The sequence below is a fragment of the Pongo abelii genome, chromosome 19 (assembly GCF_028885655.2).
Source record: "Pongo abelii isolate AG06213 chromosome 19, NHGRI_mPonAbe1-v2.0_pri, whole genome shotgun sequence".
NCBI classification, from domain to species: Eukaryota; Metazoa; Chordata; class Mammalia; order Primates; family Hominidae; genus Pongo; species Pongo abelii.
In genome coordinates this window covers 15,774,645-15,799,164 of record NC_072004.2, presented here as the reverse complement: position 1 = coordinate 15,799,164, position 24,520 = coordinate 15,774,645, and the positions used below count along the sequence as shown (strand labels likewise).

General features: G+C 36.5%; 1 protein-coding gene across 2 annotated transcripts in view; it reads right to left on the bottom strand.

Annotated features, from left to right (window-relative positions):
• Nucleotides 1–24,520, bottom strand: part of CCDC144A (coiled-coil domain containing 144A) — a 95,120-nt gene that overhangs the window by 58,535 nt on the left and 12,065 nt on the right. Inside the window, exons 3-8 of one of the 2 annotated variants that reach the window (XM_054536236.2) lie at nucleotides 20,675–20,923; nucleotides 18,518–18,591; nucleotides 16,366–17,202; nucleotides 14,175–14,311; nucleotides 5,708–5,741; nucleotides 5,280–5,421 (exon numbers count right to left, since the gene is read on the bottom strand). In XM_054536236.2, coding sequence (XP_054392211.2) covers nucleotides 5,280–5,421; nucleotides 5,708–5,741; nucleotides 14,175–14,311; nucleotides 16,366–17,202; nucleotides 18,518–18,591; nucleotides 20,675–20,923 — 1,473 coding nt within the window. The remainder of the gene's footprint in view (nucleotides 1–5,279; nucleotides 5,422–5,707; nucleotides 5,742–14,174; nucleotides 14,312–16,365; nucleotides 17,203–18,517; nucleotides 18,592–20,674; nucleotides 20,924–24,520) is intronic. The other variant, XM_054536237.2, reaches the window with a different exon arrangement.

Below are 24,520 nucleotides of genomic sequence, written 5' to 3'. Positions count from 1 at the left end.
AAATTTGAGACATCAGTGAACTATGAGAAAACTTGAAGCAGGAATAAGTCCCCAAAGAGGGAAAAAGAGAGACAGAAAAATAAAAAAAGAATGGCCAAAACTTTCTAAATGTAAAGAAAACTATAATCCTACAAATCCAGAAGTATCTGGCTGGGAGAGAGGAAATGAAAGTATACTATTCCAATTTTCTTTCTTAAAAAATTTCAATAGGTTTTGGGGTAACAGGTGGTCCTCGGTTACATGAATAAGTTCTTTAGTGGTGCTTTCTGAGATTTTGGTGCACCCATCACCCAAGCAGCATATACTGTATCCAATCCGTAGTCTTTTATCCCTCACCCCCCTTCCACTCTTTCCCCACAAGTCCCCAACCTCCATTGTATCATTCTTATGCCCCTGCATCCTCATAGCATAGCTCCCACTTACAAGTGAGAACATACAATGTTTGGGTTTTCATTCGTAATTTTCTTATGCCATATATGATATGCCATAATATTTTTTGAAGATGGACTACGATAAGTTAAAATCATATACTATAAATTGTAGTGCAACTGCTAAGATAGAAAAAAATAGTTATCGCTAATAAGCCATAAAAGGGAGATAAAAATAAATCATAAAAATTACTGGACTAATTGAGAAGAAAGCAGAAAAAGAAGAGAACAAAGAACTGGGGGGACCAATGGAAATCAAACAGCTTGATGACAGACAAACCTCACTGTATCAATAAGCACATTATAAATGGAACTGGCCTAAAAATCTCAATTAAGAGGCAGATTGTCAGACTGGATAAAAGGCAAGAAGCTACTCCATGCTTCCTATAAAAAAAAGCACTTTAAATGTAAAAACATAAATTGTTCAAAAGAACGGAAAAAGATATACCAGGCTAAGAGTTGACAAAAGAAGCCTGAGAAGAAATGGCTATGTTAATACCAAAGTAGATTTCACACCAAAAAAAAAAAAAAAAAAAAAAAAAAAATTACCAGCTATAAACAGTCATTTCCTAATGACTTTAAAAAGTTCTCTTAATCGGCTGGGCGCGGTAGCTCATGCCTGTAATCCCAGCACTTTGGGAGGCTGAGGCGGGTGGATCACGAGGTCAGGAGATCGAGACCATCCTGGCTAACATGGTGAAACCCCGTCTCTACTAAAAATACAAAAAAAAAAAAGTTCAGTTAATCAAGAACATATAATCTCAAATGTTTGTGCACCTAATAACAGCTTCAAAATATATGAGGCAAAAATCAATAGACGAAATAGACAAATTCACAAGTACAGTCTGAGATTTGAATATCACTTACTCAATAAGTGATAAAACAAGGGAGAAGCAAATCAGCAAGAATGGAGTACACTTGAACAACACCATGCTTCTCAAGTACCCAGTGAGCACTTACCAAACAGACCACATTCTAGGTTCTGCAATCAATCTTTTTTTTTTTTTTTTTGAGACGGAGTCTTGCTCTGTCGCCCAGGCTGGAGTGCAGTGGCGGGATCTTGGCTCACTGCAAGCTCCGCCTCCCGGGTTCACCCCATTCTCCTGCCTCAGCCTGCCACCACGCCTGGCTAATTTTTTGTATTTTTAGTAGAGACGGAGTTTCGCTGTATTGGTGAGGATGGTCTCGATCTCCTGACCTCGTGATCCACCCTCCTCAGCCTCCCAAAGTGCTGGGATTATAGGCGTGAGCCACTGCACCCGGCCTGCAATCAATCTTAATGAAACAATTAAGTCAGAAAGATTTAAGTCATACAAAGTATGTTCCCTGACCACACGGCAATCAAATCACAAATTAGTAACAAAACATCTCATCAAAATATTCAAATATTTTAAAACAAAGTAATACATATCTAAATAACCCTAGGTCAAAGACACGATGCAAAGAGAAATTAGAGAGTATTTTGAACTGAATGAAAATGAAAATACTACATATCACGATTTGTGGAACACAGCTACAACAGTACTTAAAATTTTTTAGCACTTAATGTCTATATTAGAAGACTCTCAAGTCAATGGTCTTGACTTTTATCTTAAGAAACTAAAAAAAGAGAAGAAACTAAAAAAGAAGAACAAATTAAACTCAAAGCAAGCAGAGGAAATGATATAATAAGCATCTGTTATGGTCTGACATTTGCATCCTCCCAGAACTCGTATGCTGAAACTTAATCACAGAGGTGATGTTATCAGAAGGTGGGGCTTTGTGGAGGTAATTAGCTCATGGGAGCCAAGCCCTCATGAGTGGGATTAGTGCCCTTATATATAGACCCCAGAGGGCTCATTCACCTGTTCTGCCATGTGAGGACACAGGGGGAAAAAACAGATCTATGAACCAGGAATTGGTCCCTCACCAGACACCAAATCTGCCAGTACCTAGATCTTGGACTTTTGTGAGAAATCTATTTCTGTTGTTTATAAGCTACCCAGTCTATGGTATTTTGTTATAGCAGGCTGAACAGACCACAACATCAAAGATGAAACCAATAAAACAGAAAAACAATAGGAAAAAAATCAATAAAACCACACACTTTGAGGAGGTCAATAAAAGTGATAAAACTGTAGCCAGGTTGATCATAAAAAAGAATATGCAAATTACTAATTTCAGAAACATAGTAATATGACATTTTTGTAGATTCTACAGATACTAAAAGAACAGCAATATAATAGTAAGCTTTATGTGACTAAACATGACAACTTTGATAAAATGGACACTTTCCTTGAAAAACAAAAATTACCAAGGTCCAATTTAATAAGAAATAACATGAACTGTCCTATATCTATAAAAGAAAGCATAAGTAAAGCCTTCCTAGAAAGAAAACTCCAGGCCCAGACAGCTATGCTGGTGAATTCTACCAAATATTTAAGAAGCAATATAACAATTTTACATAACCTCTCCCCCTGCCCTCAAAAAAAAATAGAGGAGAAATACAACTCATTCTGTCACTCTAGCATTACCCTGAACCAAAATCTGACAATGATATTACAAAAAGAGAAAACTCCCTCATGAACATGGACGTAAAAATTTAACCAGTTTCTCAAGAAACCAAGATATCCTCCTTCGGGTGAGTGAACAACTTCTGGTACAGCCATGCGATAATGAGCTATCATGCCATGAGAAGACATGAAGGAACCACAAAGGCATATTACCAAGTGAAAGATGCCAGTCTAAAGGCTACACGCTGTCTGATACCAACTATACGACATTTGGAAAAGGCAAAACTATAGACACAGTAAAAAAAGTCAGTGGTTGCCAAGAGTTGGGGAGAGAAGGTGGGAAAAGATGAACAGATGAAGCACAAAGGAGTTTTAAAGCTCTGAAACTACTTTGAATAATACTACAATGATAAATACATGTTCTTATACTTTTGTCCAAATTCACAGAATATAAGACACTGAGACTGAACCCTAATATAAACTATGGACTTTGGGTGATTATGATTATCAATTCAGGAATATCAATGAGATAAAGTGTACCACTCTGGTGAGGATATTGATAATTGTGGAGGCTATACACGTGTGGGGGCAGGGAGTACAGGGATAATCTCTGTGCCTTACTTTCAATTTTGCTGTGAAGCTAAAACTACTCTAAAAAATAGTCTTTTAAAACGTTCTAAATAAAACTTTGGCAAATCAAATCCAATGATATATTAGAAGGATAATACATCATAAACGAGTGGGGTTTATCCCTAAATACAGGGTTCGTTTGACATTAAAATATAAGTTATTCACCACATTAAAAGACTAAAAGAGAAGAACCATATGATCATCTCAGTAGATAGAGGCATTTGATAAAATACAACATTCATTCCTGATTTAAAAAAAAAAAAAATCCCTCTCAGTAACCAAAGAATACAAGGGAATGCCATCAGCATGATAAAGAGCATCTCTGATAAACCTACAACTAACATGTGTCATGATGAAAAACTGAATGCTTTCCCTGTAAGATCAGGAACAATACAGGAATGTCTCCTTTCACTATTTTAGTCAGCATTGTACTGAAGCCAGTGAAGTTAGGAAAGAAAAGGAAATAAAAGCTACCAGAGTTGAAAAGAAGTAAAACTGTCTTTATTCACAATCATGATCACATAATAGGGATAGGTAAAATCCAACCTGCGGGGCAGCTTCTTATTTTTGCAAATAAAGTTTTAATGGAATGCAGCTGTGTTTTTTAACATACGTATTATCTATGGCTGGTCTCATACTACAATGGCAGAGTTGATTGGCTGTGACAGAGACCATTTTGTCACAAGTTTAAAATACTTACTATGTTTAGTAAGATAACAGTTTGAAAATGAAAAGGTTTGACTATCTTTGGTGTACGTAAAAAAGCTGATTGAATCGAATCTAAATTTTAAATGTTCATAAGCTACCCAGATTGGAAAAGACAGTTCACAGGTGGCAAATAAGCATATACAGGATGCTCAACATTATTAGTCCTTAGGGTAACGCACATTAAAACCATAATGATATGCATAATACACACCCATCAGAATGGCTAAAATTTCAAAATTTACAAACAGCAATAATAAGAGCTTGTGATGATACAGAACAACAAGAAATGTCATATACCTCTGGTTGGAATGCAAAATCAATACAAATACTTTGGAAAACAATTTAGCAGTTTCTTAATAAAGAAATACAAAGGGACAAGAAGAGATTTTTATGGATGATGAACATGTTAACTCTCTTGATTATGGTGGTTTCAAATGCGCACATGATTGTATATTTTATATACGTGCAGTCTATCATATATCAGTTATACCTCACTGAAGCTATCAGTGCTGGAACAAATATATAAGACACAGGGTGGGACACAGAGAAAGAGAAGAGTAAAAACAACGCAGGATAAAGCTAGAGGATTCAGATCTCTAACCTTATAGCAATAAGAAGTAGTAGCAAAGGAGTAACATGATCAGATCCAAATTTTTAAAAATGTATTATTATGATTGCAGAGTAGACCATGGTTTTAGGAGGTGGAGTATTTGGGAAAACAGTTCTAAGATTCCTAAGATTCTTGCAGCATTCCAGGTGGAGAAAAAAATGGTAACCTGACATTGGGGGAAGGAATAGGAGAGAAACAGAGTCAACAAAAAGACTGGGAGTGCCACTCACACTGAGAAAAGTACAGTGGAGTTATCATAGCTCTTTGGTGTAGAGTATAAGTTAGTTCTCTATTTTAACACTGAGCATATTTCTGAGATGAGCTTCATTATCACACGTCAGTTCTCAGCAATGTATACACACATTACTGCAGGATACATCAAAAGGCCTTGCATTTATGCAATGGTCCTACCTTTACACTCCATTCTAAGTTGTTCAATCAGCAACATAAAATTCTCATAAACAGAGTGAGACAACTCACAATCCTCTGAGGCTATTTCAGATGGCTCCATTGAGTCAGCAAAGTCAGCCTCAGGATATATTTGGTTTTTGACCTATAAGATAAATAATACTGTTTCAAAATGTCCTCGAAAGATTTATAGCATATACTAAATGTACAGAAGCGGTATTTCTCCATTTTTTTTTGTATGAGCAAAAATACAGGTACTTCTTAAAGCAACAGATTGTTCTTCAAAGGTACCATTATCAACGGTTACTGTTTCTTCATCACTTTCTCTAAGCAAACAGCTTTACAACAAAACATCTTGTTTTTTTCATTTTTACCTTTTAGAACTTGTTTTTTAAAAACAATATTTTAGATCATTTACTTTTTTACAATACCTCGTTCTTTTCATTAGATGCTTTATCTGCAGGCCTGAAAAAAAAAAAACAATTCCTTTTAGAAAAATAGCAAAGACGTAAAATACAAAAAATATCTAACACTACTGTTTTATCATATAAAATGTCTGCATTTGTGTTACTTCTATTCATCAAGTGTATAGGTAATTTTTTTACAGGTAATGTAAAATGCAGTAATTTTCTACAACAGACATTAAACTATAAACAGAAACAGCAACATTAAGGGATAAAGAAATTTACTACTACTAATATCATTACAAATAATTAAATTTAGGTCAAGATTTCTCATAGTAAAACCAAAAGAAAAAAACATGTTACCTGAATTACATGATAAAAATAAATATACCAGGGTCTTCTCATTGTTGTCCTTTTCAATAAAAACAGCTTTTACGGGCACTAAAACCTATTTGGAAAATATTACTCACATTCTTATATAAGGGAAACCCTTTTTTAATGATATTAGTTAGCTTTTTCTGGACTTACTATGCAGGTACTGTGCATCATTCTGAGCACCGTCCATGTGTCAAACTCATATAATCCTCATAACAATTCTGTGAGGTCAGTAACATATTAAGAATTTTATAAAGAAAGAAAATAGGCACAGAAGGGCCAAGTGACTGTCCTCAGCCCATACGGCTGGTCAGTAGCAGACCCAGAACTCAAACCCAAGAATTCTGCCTCAAAAACATGTGCTTCATGATATGCTGTGAAGGTAACATCTATTTTCAAATTTTAAAGAGAGATGATAGCAGATGAACCCACATTGTCATTCCATTTCTGACTACAACTATAAATAATGTCAGAATCTTGCAATTTTTTTCTAATAAAAAAACTTTATACAGAGGCAAGTTCAGAAACCTACTTTCGAAAAACTAAAAAGTATTTTTCATGAAATCCATCAACAGGTGTTCATTCATGTATTCACCCATTCATTCACACATTCAACAAATAAATACTCATTGAGCACACAATACATGCTGATGGCAATGTTGGTCCAGGGAAACATGGTTTTGATACTTCAGAACTTTATAATCCATTGTAGGTCAACTTGATTAAATATTTTTTTAAAAAACTTTATAGGCCAGGTGCAGTGGCTCACACCTGTAATCTCAGCACTTTGGGAGGCCGAGGTGGATGGATCACGAGGTCAGGAGTTCAAGACCAGCTTGCCCAAGATGGTGAAACCCCGTCTCTACTAAAAATACAAACATTAGCTGGGCACGGTGGCGGGTGCCTGTAATCCCAGCTACTCAGGAGGCTGAGACAGGAGAATCGCTTGAACCTGGGAAGCGGAGGTTGCAGTGAGCTAAGACTGTGCCACTGCACTCTAGCCTGGGTGACAGAGCAAGACTCTGTCTCAAAAAAAAAAAAAAAAAAAAAAACTTTATAATCCAGAAGTAATAATCTGATAGACTGTCAACAGTTAGCTTTTCTGAAGTACTTCAACAAAACCCTCCCCTTCTCCCCAGAATCTAAACAACTATAAAGTTGATACTCCTGACATTTTAGAGTACCTCAGCAGATCATACCTATTCATCAGGGATGTTTAAATTCTATTCATATGGCCTAAGTGTTTGCATGTTTATTATTTCACAATTAAAAACAATCTGCATATGATAGTTTAAATTTTAGGTCACCATTTACAGGTTCAGTTACGCTAATATGTTACACTTCTGAACCAATGCTGAAGAAACAAACTCTTACCATAAAACTCTACATGAATAAACACTTTAAGGACAATTAGTTTGCTAAAAACCTATGAAAGATAATGAATCGAGCTTTCAAACACAGACATACAAACAAAATTAAATCTCATAAACATGCTATCCTTGTCCCTATCATTCCCAGCAGCATACAAACACACTCTAAAAGCTTCTATTTTGAAATAAAAAAGAAAGAAAATTCCCTTGAATCCCACATTCTTCTTCAGTTATCACTAATTTCTCTGTTGCCTTTCCCAATAACGGTTCCCTCAAGGGGTATGCATGCTTATCCACTACAGTCAGGATTCCACAGCAATTATTTACTGAAACTGCTCCTTGTCAAAGTTACCAGCCCTCATCATACTCAGTCTTTCAGCACTGATATAGTTGAGTATTCTCTAGCTTTGGCAGACTACACTATTTTCTATTTCCAGAAAAAGTAACCACTGGGAATATTCCTTCTCAGAGAAATGAAGAACTTACACATTTTAACTTCTTTCAACCTCATCTATTTCACTTAAACTGCTGTCATCATCTCCTTGTAGCAGACCACAAGTTACTAAATTAGCCTTCTCAAACACTGGTGTAATCAGAGATTATTTTGAGGTACATTTTTTATTTTCATTTTTCTTTACTTCCTTCATATGTAACGCAGAACCACAACTTTAAAAAATCCACAAAAAGCCAATGTTTTATAATAATTCTACTGATAACAAATAAAAAAACAATTTTGTAAAATTCCAACTCTTCCCCATCTCAATTCATTAATTTAAAAAACACAGTTATGAATTATCAACAACATATAAAGAAATATATATTTCCTGCCTCAAAAACCAGGTAATATGCAATTATGATACAACGTGTAGTTTAAGAGTTGATATATGGAAAGTTATATTTTAGCACAAGGAAGGCATTACAGAAGAGGCAAAATATAAGAGGAGCTCACCAGGGAAAAAATAGAGAAAACTACTCCACTTGGAGAATGGAATGATAGCACAAAGATTAGTCCCATGGAGTCTAGGTGTTTCCTAGGAACTTGAAAGGAAAAGTGTAAAACACAAAGAAAGTAAGAATGGAAGATGAATGCCACACTAAAAAGCTGGAGTCAGCTGGGCGCGGTGGCTCATACCTGTAATCCCAGCACTTTGGGAGGCTGAGGCGGGCGGATCATGAGGTCAATAGATCAAGACCATCCTGGCCAACATGGCGAAACCCGTCTCTACTAAAAATACAAAAATTAGCTGGGCATGGTGGCGTGCCTGTAGTCCCAGCTACTCGGGAGGCTGAGGCAGAAGAATCGCTTGAACCCGGGAGCTGGAGGTTGCAGTGAGCTGAGATTGCCACTGCACTCCAGCCTGGTGACAGAGTGAGACTCTGTCACAAAGAAAAAAGAAAAGAAAAAAAAAAAAACAGCTGGCCGGGCACGGTGGCTCACCCCTGTAATCCCAGCACTTTGGGAGGCTGAGGCCGGCGGATCACGAGGTCAGGAGATCAAGACCAAATCCCATCTCTACTAAACCCCGTCTCTACTAAAAACGCAAAAAATTAGCTGGGCGTGCTGGCGGGCGCCTGTAGTCCCAGCTACTCGGGAGGCTGAAGCAGGAGAATGGCGGGAACCTAGGAGGCGGAGCTTGCAGTGAGCTGAGATTGCACCACTGCACTCCAGCCTGGGCGACAAAGCGAGACTCCGTCTCAAAAAAAAAAAAAAAAAAAAAAAAAAAAAACAGCTGGAGTCCACTGCACACAGGCAATGACTCTCACACATGAAACTCATATTTAGATCTGTGCTATGTTTTGGGTTTTGTTTTTAAATATAATAATGTTTAAACAGATTAAACAAAGTTTTAAAAATAACAGGCATATATTACATGAAAGAAATCAAGGAAATGTCTTGGGAAGAAAAAAATCTTAGTGTTAAAATTCCTAGATGTCATTATAGTCATTATATATTGTTCAAAAATAGCAATATTCTGATTAGTTATGTGTTTGTTTGAAAATAAAATAATTTGGTAAATTTCCCACATATTTAGTCTAGTACTTAGTCTTAATATAAAAAGCTGGATTTGCCAGCAGAAAATTGTAATTACTTTTTTATAAAGCAAATACACATTATATCACTATCATTGCATGAAAGAGAAAGTGAACAAAAAAAGATTAAGGAATAAAAAAAAGAATATCACTATCATATAACTACATACATTAGCAAAGAGACAAACATTTCCCACTGGAGATTATGTTAGGAGTTTAGCAGAAGTCTCTGAAAATACTAAAAACTGAAACAAAATTAATAATTGCTTTTTGTTTGTTTGTTTGCTTGTTTTTTAACTATGTAGCGAATTCTTCTGGTTAAGACTAAGCATCAAAAAAAGAGATCTTCTTGAGAGCAATTATTAAATAATTCCTCCTGACCCACACTTCCAAATTAAGTCTATAGTTCTGGAATATGAAATCATTTTCATTTTAAACATAGTTGATGGAAGGCAACTTTTAAACAGAAAACTGCAGTTTAAAGTTGCCTCAAACTTAGTAGCCATATTTGTAACAAGCAACCACCCACAGCCAGCTGTAAATACAGTCAATCATCAGTGACCATTGGCCTCTCTCACCAACCAGTATCAATGTGGGCCACTTGCTTCGGAAAGACAGCCAATTAAACACAAACTCACTCCAATCCACAAGCCTGGGAGTGTTAACCAACCCACAGCAGCCTCACTCAGATAGCCATGTTTCTCCAGATGATGTCAACCCTCTTATGCCGCTGAGAGTCTGCCAATGCTTCAAGTCCGCTCCTCCCACAACCCTATGTAAGATCAACAGCTGCTCTGTCAGAATACAGAGTGCCTGATGAGCATAGCTCTCTTATAGAAAGCAACACATTCCAACTTGGTCTTTTAACTTCAAATTCTGAAGGTTCATAATCGATTGGAAACAATTTTTAAGTCCATTAAATTTACCACCCTTATATTTTAATTTTCTTTATAAATTACCAATGAACTATGTAATTCCTTTGATCCATTTTATCATAAGTAAAACTATCATGATTATTAGTAAAAGAATAAATAGTGAGTAAGCACAATATTGAGCTTTTCTCTCTAAATGGAAAACTATTAATACAAAGAATGTAGCTTATTACAAAGAGGCAAAAAATCCAAAAATGCATATAATTTCCAGGCAAAAGTGTTAGAATGAACCCATGTGAAACCTTTTTTTTCTTTTTTTTTTTTATACCTGAGAATCAATCTAATGTTTAAAACAATACACCGAAGGGTAAACTTCAGTTGCTCATTTAATAAATATTTATTGAGTAGCTACTTATTGCAAGCTAGGCCCTTTTCTAGGCACACAAAAATCCTACTCATGGGAGTGAAATAAACACAATAACCGTAGATAGATTAGGCAAAATATACAGTGTTAGAGGAGAAAAACTAAAGCAGGAAAATGAAATGTTTACAGGTTTGAGAGGAGGGGTAGTGGGAATTCTAGGATGGCCAGAAAAGTCCTTACTGAGAAAGGGGCTTTTAAGTAAAGAATTGAAGGAATGGAAAAAGCAAGCCAGGAGGCTATCTGAGGAAAAGGCATCCCAGACACAGGGAACTGCCCAGTACAGAGGTGTGCCTAGAGTGTTTAAGCAACTGTGATAGATAACGAAGAACAAGAAGTTCAGTGTAACTGAAGCACAGCAAAGGGAATAAGAAACAGAAGTTTAAGTGAGAGAGAGAACAGGGCATATCATGTGTTGCCTTCTAGGTATGAGGAGGAACCCTGACACATACTCAGAGTGAAATGGGAGGCAATCAGATGGAGCTGAGCAGAAGAATGACATCATCTGACTTATGTTTTAAATATGGCCACTGAGTTAAGGATTAATGAAAAGAGGGTTCTTTAAAAAAAAAAAAAACAGATCAATTAACAGTCTATTACATGCATCTAGACAGCAGATGGTGGTGGCTTGGAAATGGAAGATATGACTGGCTTCTGGATATATTCTTCAGGTACTCCTGACAAGATCTGCTGACAGATTAGATGTGAGGTGTCAGAGAGACAGGTGAGTCAATGACGACACCTTAGTTTCTAGCAGAGCAACTGCAAGAGTTGCCATTAATGCAAGTAGGAAAGACTATGTGAGGGGTAGGTATGAGAAAGAATATCGGTACCCCAATCTTGGACCTGGTAAGTTTGTGACACCCAACAGTTTGTGACCAATCAAACAGAGATGTCAAGTAGGCAGGTTGGTATAGAAGTCTGGAATTAAGGAGAGAGATCTAGGCTGGAGACACGCATTTGGAAATCATTAGCACACACAAGGTAGTAAAAGTCATGAGAAAGAAGATTGAGGACTGAGTCCTGGGACATATCAGTCCTGGGACATATCAATGTGTAAAAGGTGGGATATGAGAAGAAAGCAAAACAGACTATGACAGATGGACTAGAAAGGCAGGAAGAAAAGCCAGGTGAGTGAGTGAGATCCTGAAAGCCAAGTGAAGACACTGTTATGGAGGAGAGAGTTTTCCATTGAGTCCAATATTGCTGACAGGTTAAATAAAATGAGGTCTAAGAAACAATGTCTAGATTTACAAATCAGTGGTAAACTTGAGAACAACAATCTTGGAAGAGTGGTGGGAGTGAAAATTACTGGTGTCAGCTCAAGAGTGAATGGACAAGAAATCTGAATCCATGAGTATAAACCATTCTTTCAAGGCCAGCATACCTAGAGGCATGACTGTAGATGATCTAATTTTCTTCTTGTTTAGCTGTATTTTTCAATTCTTATACAACTATATACTATATTTTTATCCTTTGAAAATTTTTTTTAATCATATCTATATGGCATTTTTGAAATGACAGATGAAGGTATTAAATAAAAATTCATTAACTTATAAAACCAAAAGACCTCTTGAACATTTCTAGATTATATAAGCTGATTATAATTTTGCTCATGCTTATACATAAAGACCAAGGAAGACTAAAAGTTTCAGGAGAAGTATTTCTTGCTTGATAAAAATCATCTAACTCTACAATATTTTATACTCATCAAATATACAAAGTAATAGTCAAAATATGGAATTCTATAACAAGAATAAAAGGGGACAAGTGCAGAAAATAATCTTATTTTGTAAATCAAATTTGTCTAAATTATATGAAGCTACTGTTGAAATATATGGTGTGTTTCCTACTGAAATACCTTATCTTTTAAAAGAAAGGATAATAGCATGCATGTAGGGTACCTTTAAAAAGAGGATTCACTGCATAACAGCACCTTGGTTTCAGCACAAGGATCAACAAATTGGTGCTTGTGGACCAAATCCAGCCCACTGCCTGTTTTCATAAGGAAATTTCCTTGAAATACAGCCACACTTATTCCCTTTATAATTCACAAGGCCTAAAATATTTACTAACTGGCTCTTTACAAAAAAAGCTGTCCAATTCTTGGCTCAGTAGAGCTAAGATCCTCTGTTGTATTTTAGTAAGTTTTACCCAGTATATTGAAATGCTTACACGGAACATGAATCCCCATGTGCAATCCCTTGGCAATATTCAGATTAATTTGAGGATCTGGTATTTCAGCACTCACACATTGAGAACAAAAAACAAAAATTTAATAACTAGAATTCTGTTGCTAACAAGGTACACTGTCAATGTAGCATGTAGCTAGCTTCCTTTTGTAACTCAGCAGATATTACAAGAATTCCAACAAAACTGGCTTAAGATGTGTCATCAAACTAAAGGCTTTAAATAGACTTTAATTGTGAAATAATCAGTACGCTCCTGGTCTAACAACTTCTTTTATTAAAATGATTACATGCTACATTATTTTCTGGGTATGACAATTGTACTATTTCCTTATTGCTAAGGATTTAGACTATCTCCAACTTTTTGATATTACAATGCTATAATAAATATCCTTATACATAAGTATATGTGTAACATATATAAATATCCTTAACATAAATATATCATATATACTTAATATTATATATATTTAACCTATTAGCCTATCGTATGTTACATACTACATGTAATAAATGTCCTTAACACATATGTGTATGTGTTTACACAAGTCATATTTTCCTGTAGGATCTCATCCCAAAAGTGAAGTTGTTAGGTTAAAGTGACGTACTTGAAATTTTGATACATGCTACTAAATTACCCTGCAAAAATGATTCATCAATTTCATTTAACAGGTGTATGAAAATGCCTTTTTCTTCACATTTGCCAATACTTCCTATTTTTTAAATAAAATATCAATATGATTGGAAAACATGTTGTCTCATTGTTAGTTTGCATTTTTCTGATAACAAAGGAAGGCTGAATATCCTAGTAAAAGTATAAAATTTGTTCATCATGAATATTAGCCCAAATTAGGATTCATTTCATAGCACATAATTGTCTCCTGTTTTTTGTTTTTGTTTCTGTTTTTGCTTTTTTTTTTTGAGATGGAGTTTCACTCTTGTTGCCCAGGCTCGAGAGCAATGGCATGATCACGGCTCACCACAACCCCCACCTCCCAGGTTCAAACGATTCTCTTGCCTCAGCCTCCTGAGTAACTGGGATTACAGGCATGCACCACTACAACCGGCTAATTTTGTATTTTTAGTAGAGATGGGGTTTATCCACGTTGGTCAGGCTGGTCTTGAACTCCTGACCTCAGGTGATTCACCCGCCTTGGCCTCCCAAATTGCTGGATTACAGGCATGAGCCACCAGGCCTGACCAATTGTCTCCTGTTAAACGTTGCTATAGGCTTACCTGTCATGCTCTCCATTTTCCTTCCTAGGAATCTGCTGATTTAGTCCATCATCATCATTGCCAATAGTAGTGCCATCAGTTAGGGTTCCTGATAATTCTGTGCTATTACATCTGTGCTTCTCCATTTCTTCTTCAACCTTGAGTGAGAGTTTGATGTTCAGGATGATTGTTATTGCTTTATTCAATACAAATAACTTTTTTCTGTTTTCATTGATTTCATCACTTGACTCAGTTTAATTAGCATAATTTTAGTCATTAAAATATTTGGTGCTTACATTAATTTTATCACATCTGGAACTATCATCATATAATTATAATTATTATAATTTTATCATCAACATTTTTGTAAAGTCAGCTTCATTTCTGTTTCAATGAATGAGGCAGAATTTTCCAAAATTTCAACCAGGGCCCTTCTTAATTTTGTGCTCTTATTCCCAACCACCCTTCACTATGTATTATGAATTTTTACCTCATTTGACTGGCACAAACATGGAAATAAGAAGACAAAGACACAAAGCGTGTCTTCTTCTGTCTTTGCCACTTGACTTTCATATTAAACAGCCAGATTGAGAGTATACGACACTGTGGGGTTTCAGGAAAAGAAAGGAAGCTTTCCCTTTTCTGCACTAAGCTATTCTTTTCCCTCACTAACTTTTGTCTTTTTTTTTTTTTTTTTCATTTGAATCCTGGGATATCAAAAAGGTGAAGGTGCTTACTGAAATACAAGTCTGCCACAACACAAAAAGCAGAGTGAAACTGCTGAGCTAGGGTGGAATTCTGGAAATGAGATGCTTCCCAAATTTCACATTCAATAGCCATAAAAGTTTATAGCTGGAGGATATACAGTATAAGAATCTACTTTAGCTCACTGTCTATTGATAACTGGGCTAAAGCCAAAAAAGATTAAAATGATTGATCCAAAGCCCCTAAAGTGCCATTACCTAGCATTTTGTGGCACCAAAAGAGACAATACAATTCCATAATGCTGAATCAGACAAATTCAGCAAATTAATCAGACAGGTTAAAAGTGTGACTTGGGCAAAATAATTTAATGCCTTAGCAGAGGGTGGGAGGCCTGCCCTAATCAATGTAGAAGACTCAGCTTTCTACTTTGGCATCATATACTGTTTGGCTGAGCATTTATGCTACTTATATGGAAAAAATATATATGCCAAAACTTACTGTACTTTATTAAGCAACATAACATAAAGGTCTGATTCAACAGAAACAGTGGAGAGTGGTTATATTAACAAATATATTAAAGTGTATACACTTGTTGTTGAAAAATATTTAAAGTGGTCATGATGCAATTCTAAGTTCCAACAGTTTGAGTTAAACAGATAAACCTGAAAAGCACAATAAACAGATTCATTGGCCAGGAATATTTGCTGCAGCTCTCAGGGCTGGATACTTTTTTTCCTTTTCTTTTTTTTTTTTAGTAAGAGATGAGGTCTCACTATGTTGCCCAGGCTGGAATGCAGTAGCTATTCACAGGCACGATCCCACTACTGATCAGCATGGGAGTTACTTATGACCTGCTCCATTTCCAACCTGGGCTGGTTCACCCTTCCTTAGCAAATCTGGTGGTGCCCCGCTCCCAGGAGGTCACCATATTGATGCCGAACTTAGTGTGAACACCTGATCGGCATAGCACACTACGGCCCATAACGCCCAGCCTCAAATGATCCTCCTGCCTCAGGCTCCCGAGTAGCTGAGAGGAGCTGAGCTACTCTCCCGAGTAGCTGAGGTGTTTGCCACCATGCCTGCTAGATACATTTTTATATCTCTTCTTAGTCATTGCTTCCTTTCTACTGTATTCCCATCTTATTGTTAGACACAACTCATCTTTAAGTCAGTAAAAGGAAAAAGCCCTCAAGCTCATCACATTTCCTTTAGCGATTTTCTTGACACCTCTCCTGGTTCTGAAGGTCACATGATATATGGCTAAATGAGTTTCACAATCCATACACCACTTGGAAGACTGACAGAGAGACTTAGGTCGATTAAGAAATAAAGATTATGAGAAAGTTTCCCTAAACTCCTATTACTTAGAAATCATCTGTTTCTACACACAATTACAGATTTAGACAACCAAACTGTATGCTTTTCATATGCTTTTCCTAAGTGGAAAATCAGAATGGACCAGATAATTGAGAGTAAAAACAAAGAGTGGCAGCAAGTAAAACCCTACCTCTTTATGAAGTTGAACATTTTCTTTCTTCAAAGCCAGGAACTTTTCTTTTAATGTGTCGACCTCATTCTTAAACTTCTGCATGTCTTGCTGTAATTCTTCATGTAGATATACTTCTGATGTTCTGTCAGAATCTGGTGGTAAAGAACTCAGATTTTCTAATTTAGGTTTCAGGCTTTTATAGTTATTTGTACTGCCACTGTCACTATTTTGGTTCATATTTTTTGTCATTTGCAAATCAAACTCTTGGTCTTCTTTCATTTCAACTGTAACCACTTCTGGGTTCCTTGCTTTCTTAGTGCTTGCATCATTATGAAAGTTCTTATCTGTACTAAAAATATGTCCAATGCCTGGTTTGTTATCATTGTCGCAGTCTAATTTATTTTCATGTAAATGAAACTTAGATGACTGGCAAACATGTTCCTGCGACCCAGAGTATGGATGATAGTATGGATGGATGATATTTTTGAGATTGGGTTCTTTTTGTTCAGGAAATGTCTCAAATACCACTGAGACAGATATTTCAGATGCACCTTCTTCCTCACAACCAGGTATGTTATTTGTCAAATTAAAGGGAATATCCTTTACATCTATTCCTCTTGTAGAGTTATCAAGTAGTCGCTCTTCCTCAGGACAAGCCAGAATTTTGTATTTTTCACAAATTTCACCAAACCTCTGCTTTAACTCATTTGTGACGAGTTTTAATTGGTTTTTCCACTCTAATTTGCCTTGTTCAATCCACATTTCCTCAGATTTTTGCACATGAGGAAGTACTGGATATATAGGTATATCCTCTCTCTCACAATCCTTAGCCATTTCTGGTTCTTGAGATGTTTTCTGCAGATGCAAAAGTGGAAGATTAATTTGCTTGTTTTGTTTCTTGGGTGTCTTCTCTGTTGGGCTACATGTTTTAAAAATAGCTTTGTCCTTAAATAACAGGTATGAACAAAGAAAAATTCACAAATAATTAAAATGAAAATTTAACTGTTAAACTTCTTCATCTAGGTTTAGCTACTCCCAAATCACTGGCTTGTAACTAAGAAGTTAAAAAAAAATTGTCTTAGCTGAAAGGAGGAGAAAAATATGAACCAGCAAACTTAACTTTGTCACTGTTTGTTTGGAATAAACTTAATTCATTATGTGTTAAATCTACCAAAAATGAATTAGCAGATGATTTCTAGTGTTACAAAGGCTTCCTCACTTGAAAAGTGAACACCTACAGTACATGTAAGTACTCTTTCTATACATTACTAACTGGAGGGTAGGCAATCTTTAAATTATTAGGAGCCCAAATCAACACCAATCAGAAAGAAAAGCAAATTATTAATTTTTAATTCAAATTATATACTGTAACATCATAGGGTTATATATCTAGACTATCTTCTTCAGTTCAGTTCTAATATATACTACAGTCCCCTAATAACACTAACTAAAACTTCAAAGATAGTTCTTACTAAGTTTCTGCATCTAAAAAGTTAGAAAGTTATTGTTTGTACCCTAACACCAAAGATCCCATTCTGCAAGGTATGATTCCCTTAATAGGCAGTTGGGTTGATTTCATAACCCCACTCTCACTGAATGTAGACCCTGAAGTCAATGAAAGGCCACAAGGCAGAATACATCTTTAACCTAGGCATTAGTAACTGGCAATATAAAACTGCAAAATTTGAGCCACTGGCCATGATTACTCTTTTACCATGAATCCAACTCAGTGGCCATCACTGTTAAATTGTTCATAACTTCTGTTGCTTAATAATATAAGTCAATAATTGACATTACCTTCTTTATCCTGCAAGGATACTGTAAGAATGGAAGAGCAAACAAAATTCTGGAATGTTTGCCTCTACTCCAAGGGTAAAGATTAACTATAAGTTATGATAGATTCTAACAATATTGTGTTTTATAACTAGTTTAAATGTATTTAGATTCCAACAATATTGTGTTTTATAACTAGTTTAAATGTATTTAGATTCTAACAATATTGTGTTTTATAACTAGTTTAAATGTATTTAAAATTAAATATTAAGTAAGGATCTATTGATTCTCAAAGGCTAGTCTGAGAAGTAATTTCATTTGGGCTAGCTTATATTATTAAAGCAAAGAAAAGAGTATTAAACCAGAAATTTAGATTTTAGTTTAAATGTTTCCACACCTGTGGCTGCTTATTTTCACATCCTTTAAGTCTTTCTTGCTCTTCCTCTGATGTCAGCTCCAAGTCTTGTTCTGCTGCAAAATCCAAACGTTCAGTTAAACTACTTAGAACAGTTAGATAAAAGACATAGTCTTTATAAAAATAGATTTTAAATTACATTTCATTTTATTTCATAAATTGAGAGTTTAAATGAAGCTTGATCTTTAGTGGAATACTTACTTCTTTAAGAAATACTTCTAATTCTCCAAAACTTCAACAAACCACTTTCTGGGAGATACTAGATGCCACCAGGTTAAAGAAATACAATCATGTTGAAGATTCACTCACAGATTCATCCATCCAACATCAATGAACAAAGCCATCACAAACACAACAAAATTTTGGAATGCAGTAGCAATATTATTAGGCAATGCTGCATACTGTTCTCCACTTCATAATAGTACCTTATTAATGATTTCCAAAATGACTGTGGACACCTTTATTGGTGTACAACCTCTTCCTAACATCTGAAATGTTTCCCTGTATTATTCTGACAAACGTATTAATATTTTCATCTTTTAAAACAGACTGCTAAAAATAAATAAATAAAATACATAAAATAAAAAACAGACTGCTAGGTGAAGTTTACCCTCATCCTCATCTTTCCCCAGGTAAATAGGTATCTAGGTATCTCCTTCCTCAGGGCTGACCTAGAACTTTACTGATTTTTCCACTGCATCTCCACCACCCGAACTGTCAATTATTGCTTTACATGTCTATTCCCTTTGCTCCTTGACTGTAGGGAAAAATCTTGAAAATCATCTTTGTACAAACAGTCATTATCTATTTTACTCAGCAATTATGTATTGAGTCTTGCTATGTGCTAGGCACTAGGATTTAAAGAGTGAAAAGAAAGCATGTCAGAGATGACTTTTCTAGAGATCCTGCCCGAGCTGAGGCTTAAAGAGTGAGGCTAGCCTAATTAGAAGGGGTAGGGAACAGGAAAGAATGAGAGCATGACAGGCAGCAACAAAAGGCAGAAAGAGGCCTGAAAGAGTATATGTGTTTGCCGGCAATCGAAGGATGGGTCAGCAGGACAGGACCAGCAGTTCAGGAAGGCCAGAGAAAGGGCACACGGGGGAAAGGGCTAAAGATGGAGAGCTGAGCAGAAGTCACATTATGAAAGCCTTATGTATAATGTTAAGATGCTTGGACATTAATGTTCTCAAGAGTGGTCCCTGGTCTTATTTGCATTGGTGATAGAACACTGTCAATGCCAAAACCAACATCCCTAGTGAACACATTTATTAATGCAAGGTGGTAGCTCATGTGGACACAGCCGAGGAGATACTATGCAGCAAATTCTCAATAAGTCTTATTAATTACTGACTTGGAAAGTCAATTCTATAATACATAAAGTCATAGAAACGATAGGCAGTCACTTAATATTTGCTTTTGGAAGGTGTTTTTTTGTTTTTGTTTTTGTTTTTGTTTTTTGAGATGGAGTCTCCCTCTATTGCCCAGGCTGGAGTGCAGTGGCGCAATCTTGGCTCACTGCAACCTCCACCTTCTGGGTTCAAGTGATTCTCCTGCTTCAGCCTCCTGAGTAGCTGAGATTACAGGCGTTCACCACCATGCCCGGCTAGTTTTTTTTGTATTTTTAGTAGAGATGGGGTTTCACCATATTGGCCAGGCTGGTCTCGAACTCCTGACCTCGTGATCCACCCGCCTCGGCCTCCTGAAGTGCTGAGATTACAGGTGTGGGAAGGTGTCTTTTAAGTTATAGTGCATATAGTTATAACTAACAGCTGTGAATTCAGAGCTGTAAAAATAAAGCAAAGAAACCACATTGTGTTTGAGTCAGCAATCTTTAGGTCTCTACTAAGTTATCCTAAATATAATCCTATGTTAGTCCCTAAACATACTTAGTCCCTACATTCTAAATATAATCCTACTTCCTAAAGAAAATCATGCTTTCCCCTAATTCTCTGTTATCTAGATGTCGCTTTGGTTAAAGGAAGAATACAAATATCCTGCCAAAAGGTATTCTGTTCAGTGCAAAAGGTGAGTAAACACAAAGCACATTTTACCAGAAAAAGTTTTTTTAAGTCAGAACTATAGCACTATGCAGCCAAGCAGAGGCACTCTAGGACTGAATTCTCTATGCTTCTTTGTTACCTTCTTTCCTCTCTTTGTTTTCTGGTAGCTGTGATTGGCACAGGTCATGGAGAGTATCATTCCCTGAGAGAAGTACAACTCTAATGTTCATCTTTTCTCGTTCTGTTAAGTTCATCTGTCCCAATTCTTTGGTTGCTGACTGATTTTCAGGCATTGATGGTGATACAGATGGACATTTATCATCAACTTTCAGATTCTTGGATCTCTGACAAGTCTCATCACTAAGGGTCAAATTAGTAGGATGCCAATCTGAAAAATCCGAAAATGAAGTTTTCATTTTTAGGATATAACTAACACAATAATTTGACTAACTTGTATGCATGCTTTCTTCACAGAAACAGTCCCACATCCTGCTCTCTCCCACAACACACTACGCATTCACGCTTATTATATTTTACATGTTCTATGCTTACAATTCATTCAGGTAAGTTTAATTAACTATCATCTCTCACTTTGCTACATTTTTACTGTTTACTATTACTTACTTTTATTCACTCAGCAGTCTCTATTACAAATTTTGCTTTCCATTAAGATTCTTCATGGATATAAATTTTTTAAAACAGAATTTATGTCTAACCATTTTAAGCTTAAATATATGACAGCATTTTATGTATGTATTGTAGAGACACAGGATTTACAAAAACTCATAATAAATATACTTTTAAAACTATTTTAATTATAATGAGATGGGCTTTCCTCAATGCACCACTATCTTCAGAATTTACTTTCAAATACTTGGATAAACTTCATACATTTATTTGCAAAATAAGAGCTGTAAGGGCCCTAACTGTTCCCATGTAAAAACAGGATTAGTCTAGGACCACACTAGATCCAAAGAGCACACAGTGCCACGAGACAGGAAAGGAATACATAACAAAAGTATTTTCCTTTTTACTATATAAACAAAATTGTTGGGATTTAAATTTTTTTTTTTTTTTTTTTTTTTTTGAGACGGAGTCTTTCTCTGTCGCCCAGGCTGGAGTGCAATGACGCAATCTCGGCTCACTGCAAGCTCCGCCTCCTGGGTTCACGCCATTCTCCTGTCTCAGCCTCCTGAGTAGCTGGGGCTACAGGCGCCTGCCACTACGCCCGGCTAATTTTTTGTATTTTTAGTAGAGACGGGGTTTCACCGCGTTAGCCAGGATGGTCTCAATCTCCTGACCTCATGATCCGCCTGCCTCGGCCTCCCAAAGTGCTGGGATTACAGGCGTAAGCCACTGCGCCCGGCCTGAGATTTAAATTTTTTAAGACAAGTGAAAGAAAAAAGCCAAAAACACAGAAGTGAAACTTTAAAGTCCATTTCATCAGAAAGGGTGCATTTATCCACAACCACATATGTGGTTTAAAATGTTGACTCTAAATTATAATCTGAGAATCCCTGGAGTTCAAGCCAGATGAGGGGCCAAGACGGCAAATAATACAAAATGTTATTTGCTATTTTCACTCTCATTCTGTTTCACGTGTACAGTGGAGCTTTTCATAGACATGATGTGTCATAACATCATAGCTCTAATGGTGAATGGGTCATAGTTGTAAAGGCTATTGGAATGTATGGCTGTGCATGCTTGTTTTTGTTGTTGTTGTTGTTGTTTTGAGACGAAGTCTCGCTCTGTCGCCTAGGCTGGAGTGCAGTGGCGCGATCTCGGCTCACTGCAAGCTCCGCCTCCCGGGTTCACGCCATTTTCCTGCCTCAGCCTCCCGAGTAGCTGGGACGACCGACGCCCTCCACCACGCCCGGCTAATTTTTTATATTTTTTAGTAGAGATAGGGTTTCACCGTGTTAGCCAGGATGGTCTCGATCTCCTGACCTCGTGATCCGCCCGCCTCAGCCTCCCAAAGTGCGGGGATTACAGGCGTGAGCCACCGCGCCCGGCTGCATGCTTCTTTTTAAAATATTTTAGTTTTTATTTCTAAAATAGTAAATATCAAAAGACACAACTGACTTAAAAGCTCTTTGGAATCTGCAATCATTTGTCTTTATTTTAATTATTTATTTATCATTATGAAGAGAGTTTGAGATCCAGTCATTTGATAGAAAACCAGAGTTTCCTGTGTCAATAAGGACTGACCTCAAAAATGTAATGTGACCAGACAAAAGAAAGTTGCAAAATATGTAGAGTGTAAAACAATTTACATACCATTTTAGGACATGAAAACAAATTCTACATATTATTTATGACCATACACACGTGATAAAATGTTTTAAAAGGGAATGGACATAATAAATTCTTAATTCAGGGTGTCAGTTATCTCTAGTCAATAGTATTTAATCATATAAAAGGAACCCCAGGCCAAAAAGTTTCAGAATCAATGTTTTAAAAGACTGTGTCCACCATATAGTTATTAAGGGTGATTAATTGCTTTCTTCGTTTTTGATAATCAAAACACACACACACATGATTTGCTGACCAGAATATCTGACTGGCTTAAAATCATCAGTATAGCCACACTATGATGAAATAATTATACTTAAAGCACAACTCACATGTTGGCAAGTAAAGTTTGTCTTATCTGGTAAGTTTTGGTGCTGCACGTTCACCTTATATTTTTTCCACCTTTCTAATACTCCACTCTTCTTTTGAAGTATTATCTCATTTTACCACCCTCCATCATATCCACCTGCTTCTTTTCCCTTCATTTACTCCCTATACTCTCTGCCTTCCACATTCTTTATTCCCCCTTTTACTCTTATCCTCTTCCTTCTATCCTGACCTTGCATATCTAGGGTTCAGTACTATCCACAGTTCCAGGCATTCACTGAGAGTCTTGGAACATATCCCCCATGGATAAGGGGGGAAAACTGTACATTTTGTTGTGTAGATCTATGGGTGCTGTGCTATGTTATGTGGCCAAACATAGGGAAGAGACCAGGGACAAGGATCTTTGCAAAGACTTTTCAGCTGCCAGTGGAGAAGAGCTCAAGGGAGATCAATGTACTCACTCTCACTAATCCTCTTCTGGGGCAGATGCTGGTAATGTTTACTGAGTTCTAGCTATTTTCTCTATCACAAACAAGGCTCAAATTCACCTCCCATTTTACCTCCTATGGACAGAACCACTGGAAAGATCACTCCCTTAAAGAGCTTATTCACTCTGAGCCACACCATTCATTCAGAGAGAAGCTTAAGAAGAAACACTGCCACAGTGGTGGCAGGTTGCCAGGGAGTACTATCTGGTATGAAAAATATATATGAACAGAACTATCAGCTCACTCAAGCTGCCAGAATGTGCCAACAGTTGTTACTCTCTCTGGTGAAAACAAAATTATTTTTCATTTCTTGTAAAGAAAAACACGGGCATTTCCTATGACAGAGCATCTAGTTGTAGATGAGCCATATTATAATAATATAGACTGTTTTCAAGCTCATCCCTAAAAGGAAGAGAACCAGAGAGGAACATATTTATTCACCTGTAGTGTTCACTGCCTGATCTTCTTTTTAAGTGCAAGGTAAGTATGCAAGACTTTGTGATTCTAGTTTTATAAAGTCCAGTTCTTGAGATTATCCCGTCCCATCGCTAGAGTCTATCTGGACCCATCTCCTAGAGCATGATGGTCCAGTTAGTGCTGTGGAATACTGCATGATGCCATTTTTCCCCACCCTCCCCGTTAAGTGGCAAATGTCTACAGAAATCACGCTTTCTCAGCCCGTCAAATCATATGCCATCAGATCCTGTTCTGATGAACACAACATGAGGAAAACAAAGGCAAGGACAAAGAACATCTAAAATGACAGAATCAAATTACCATGGAACTTTATTGTTTAAATATTCAAAAAGATATCCACCACTGTTTTATTCCAACTATATGACTAGTCTGGAAAAAGCAAAACTACTGAGACACCAAAA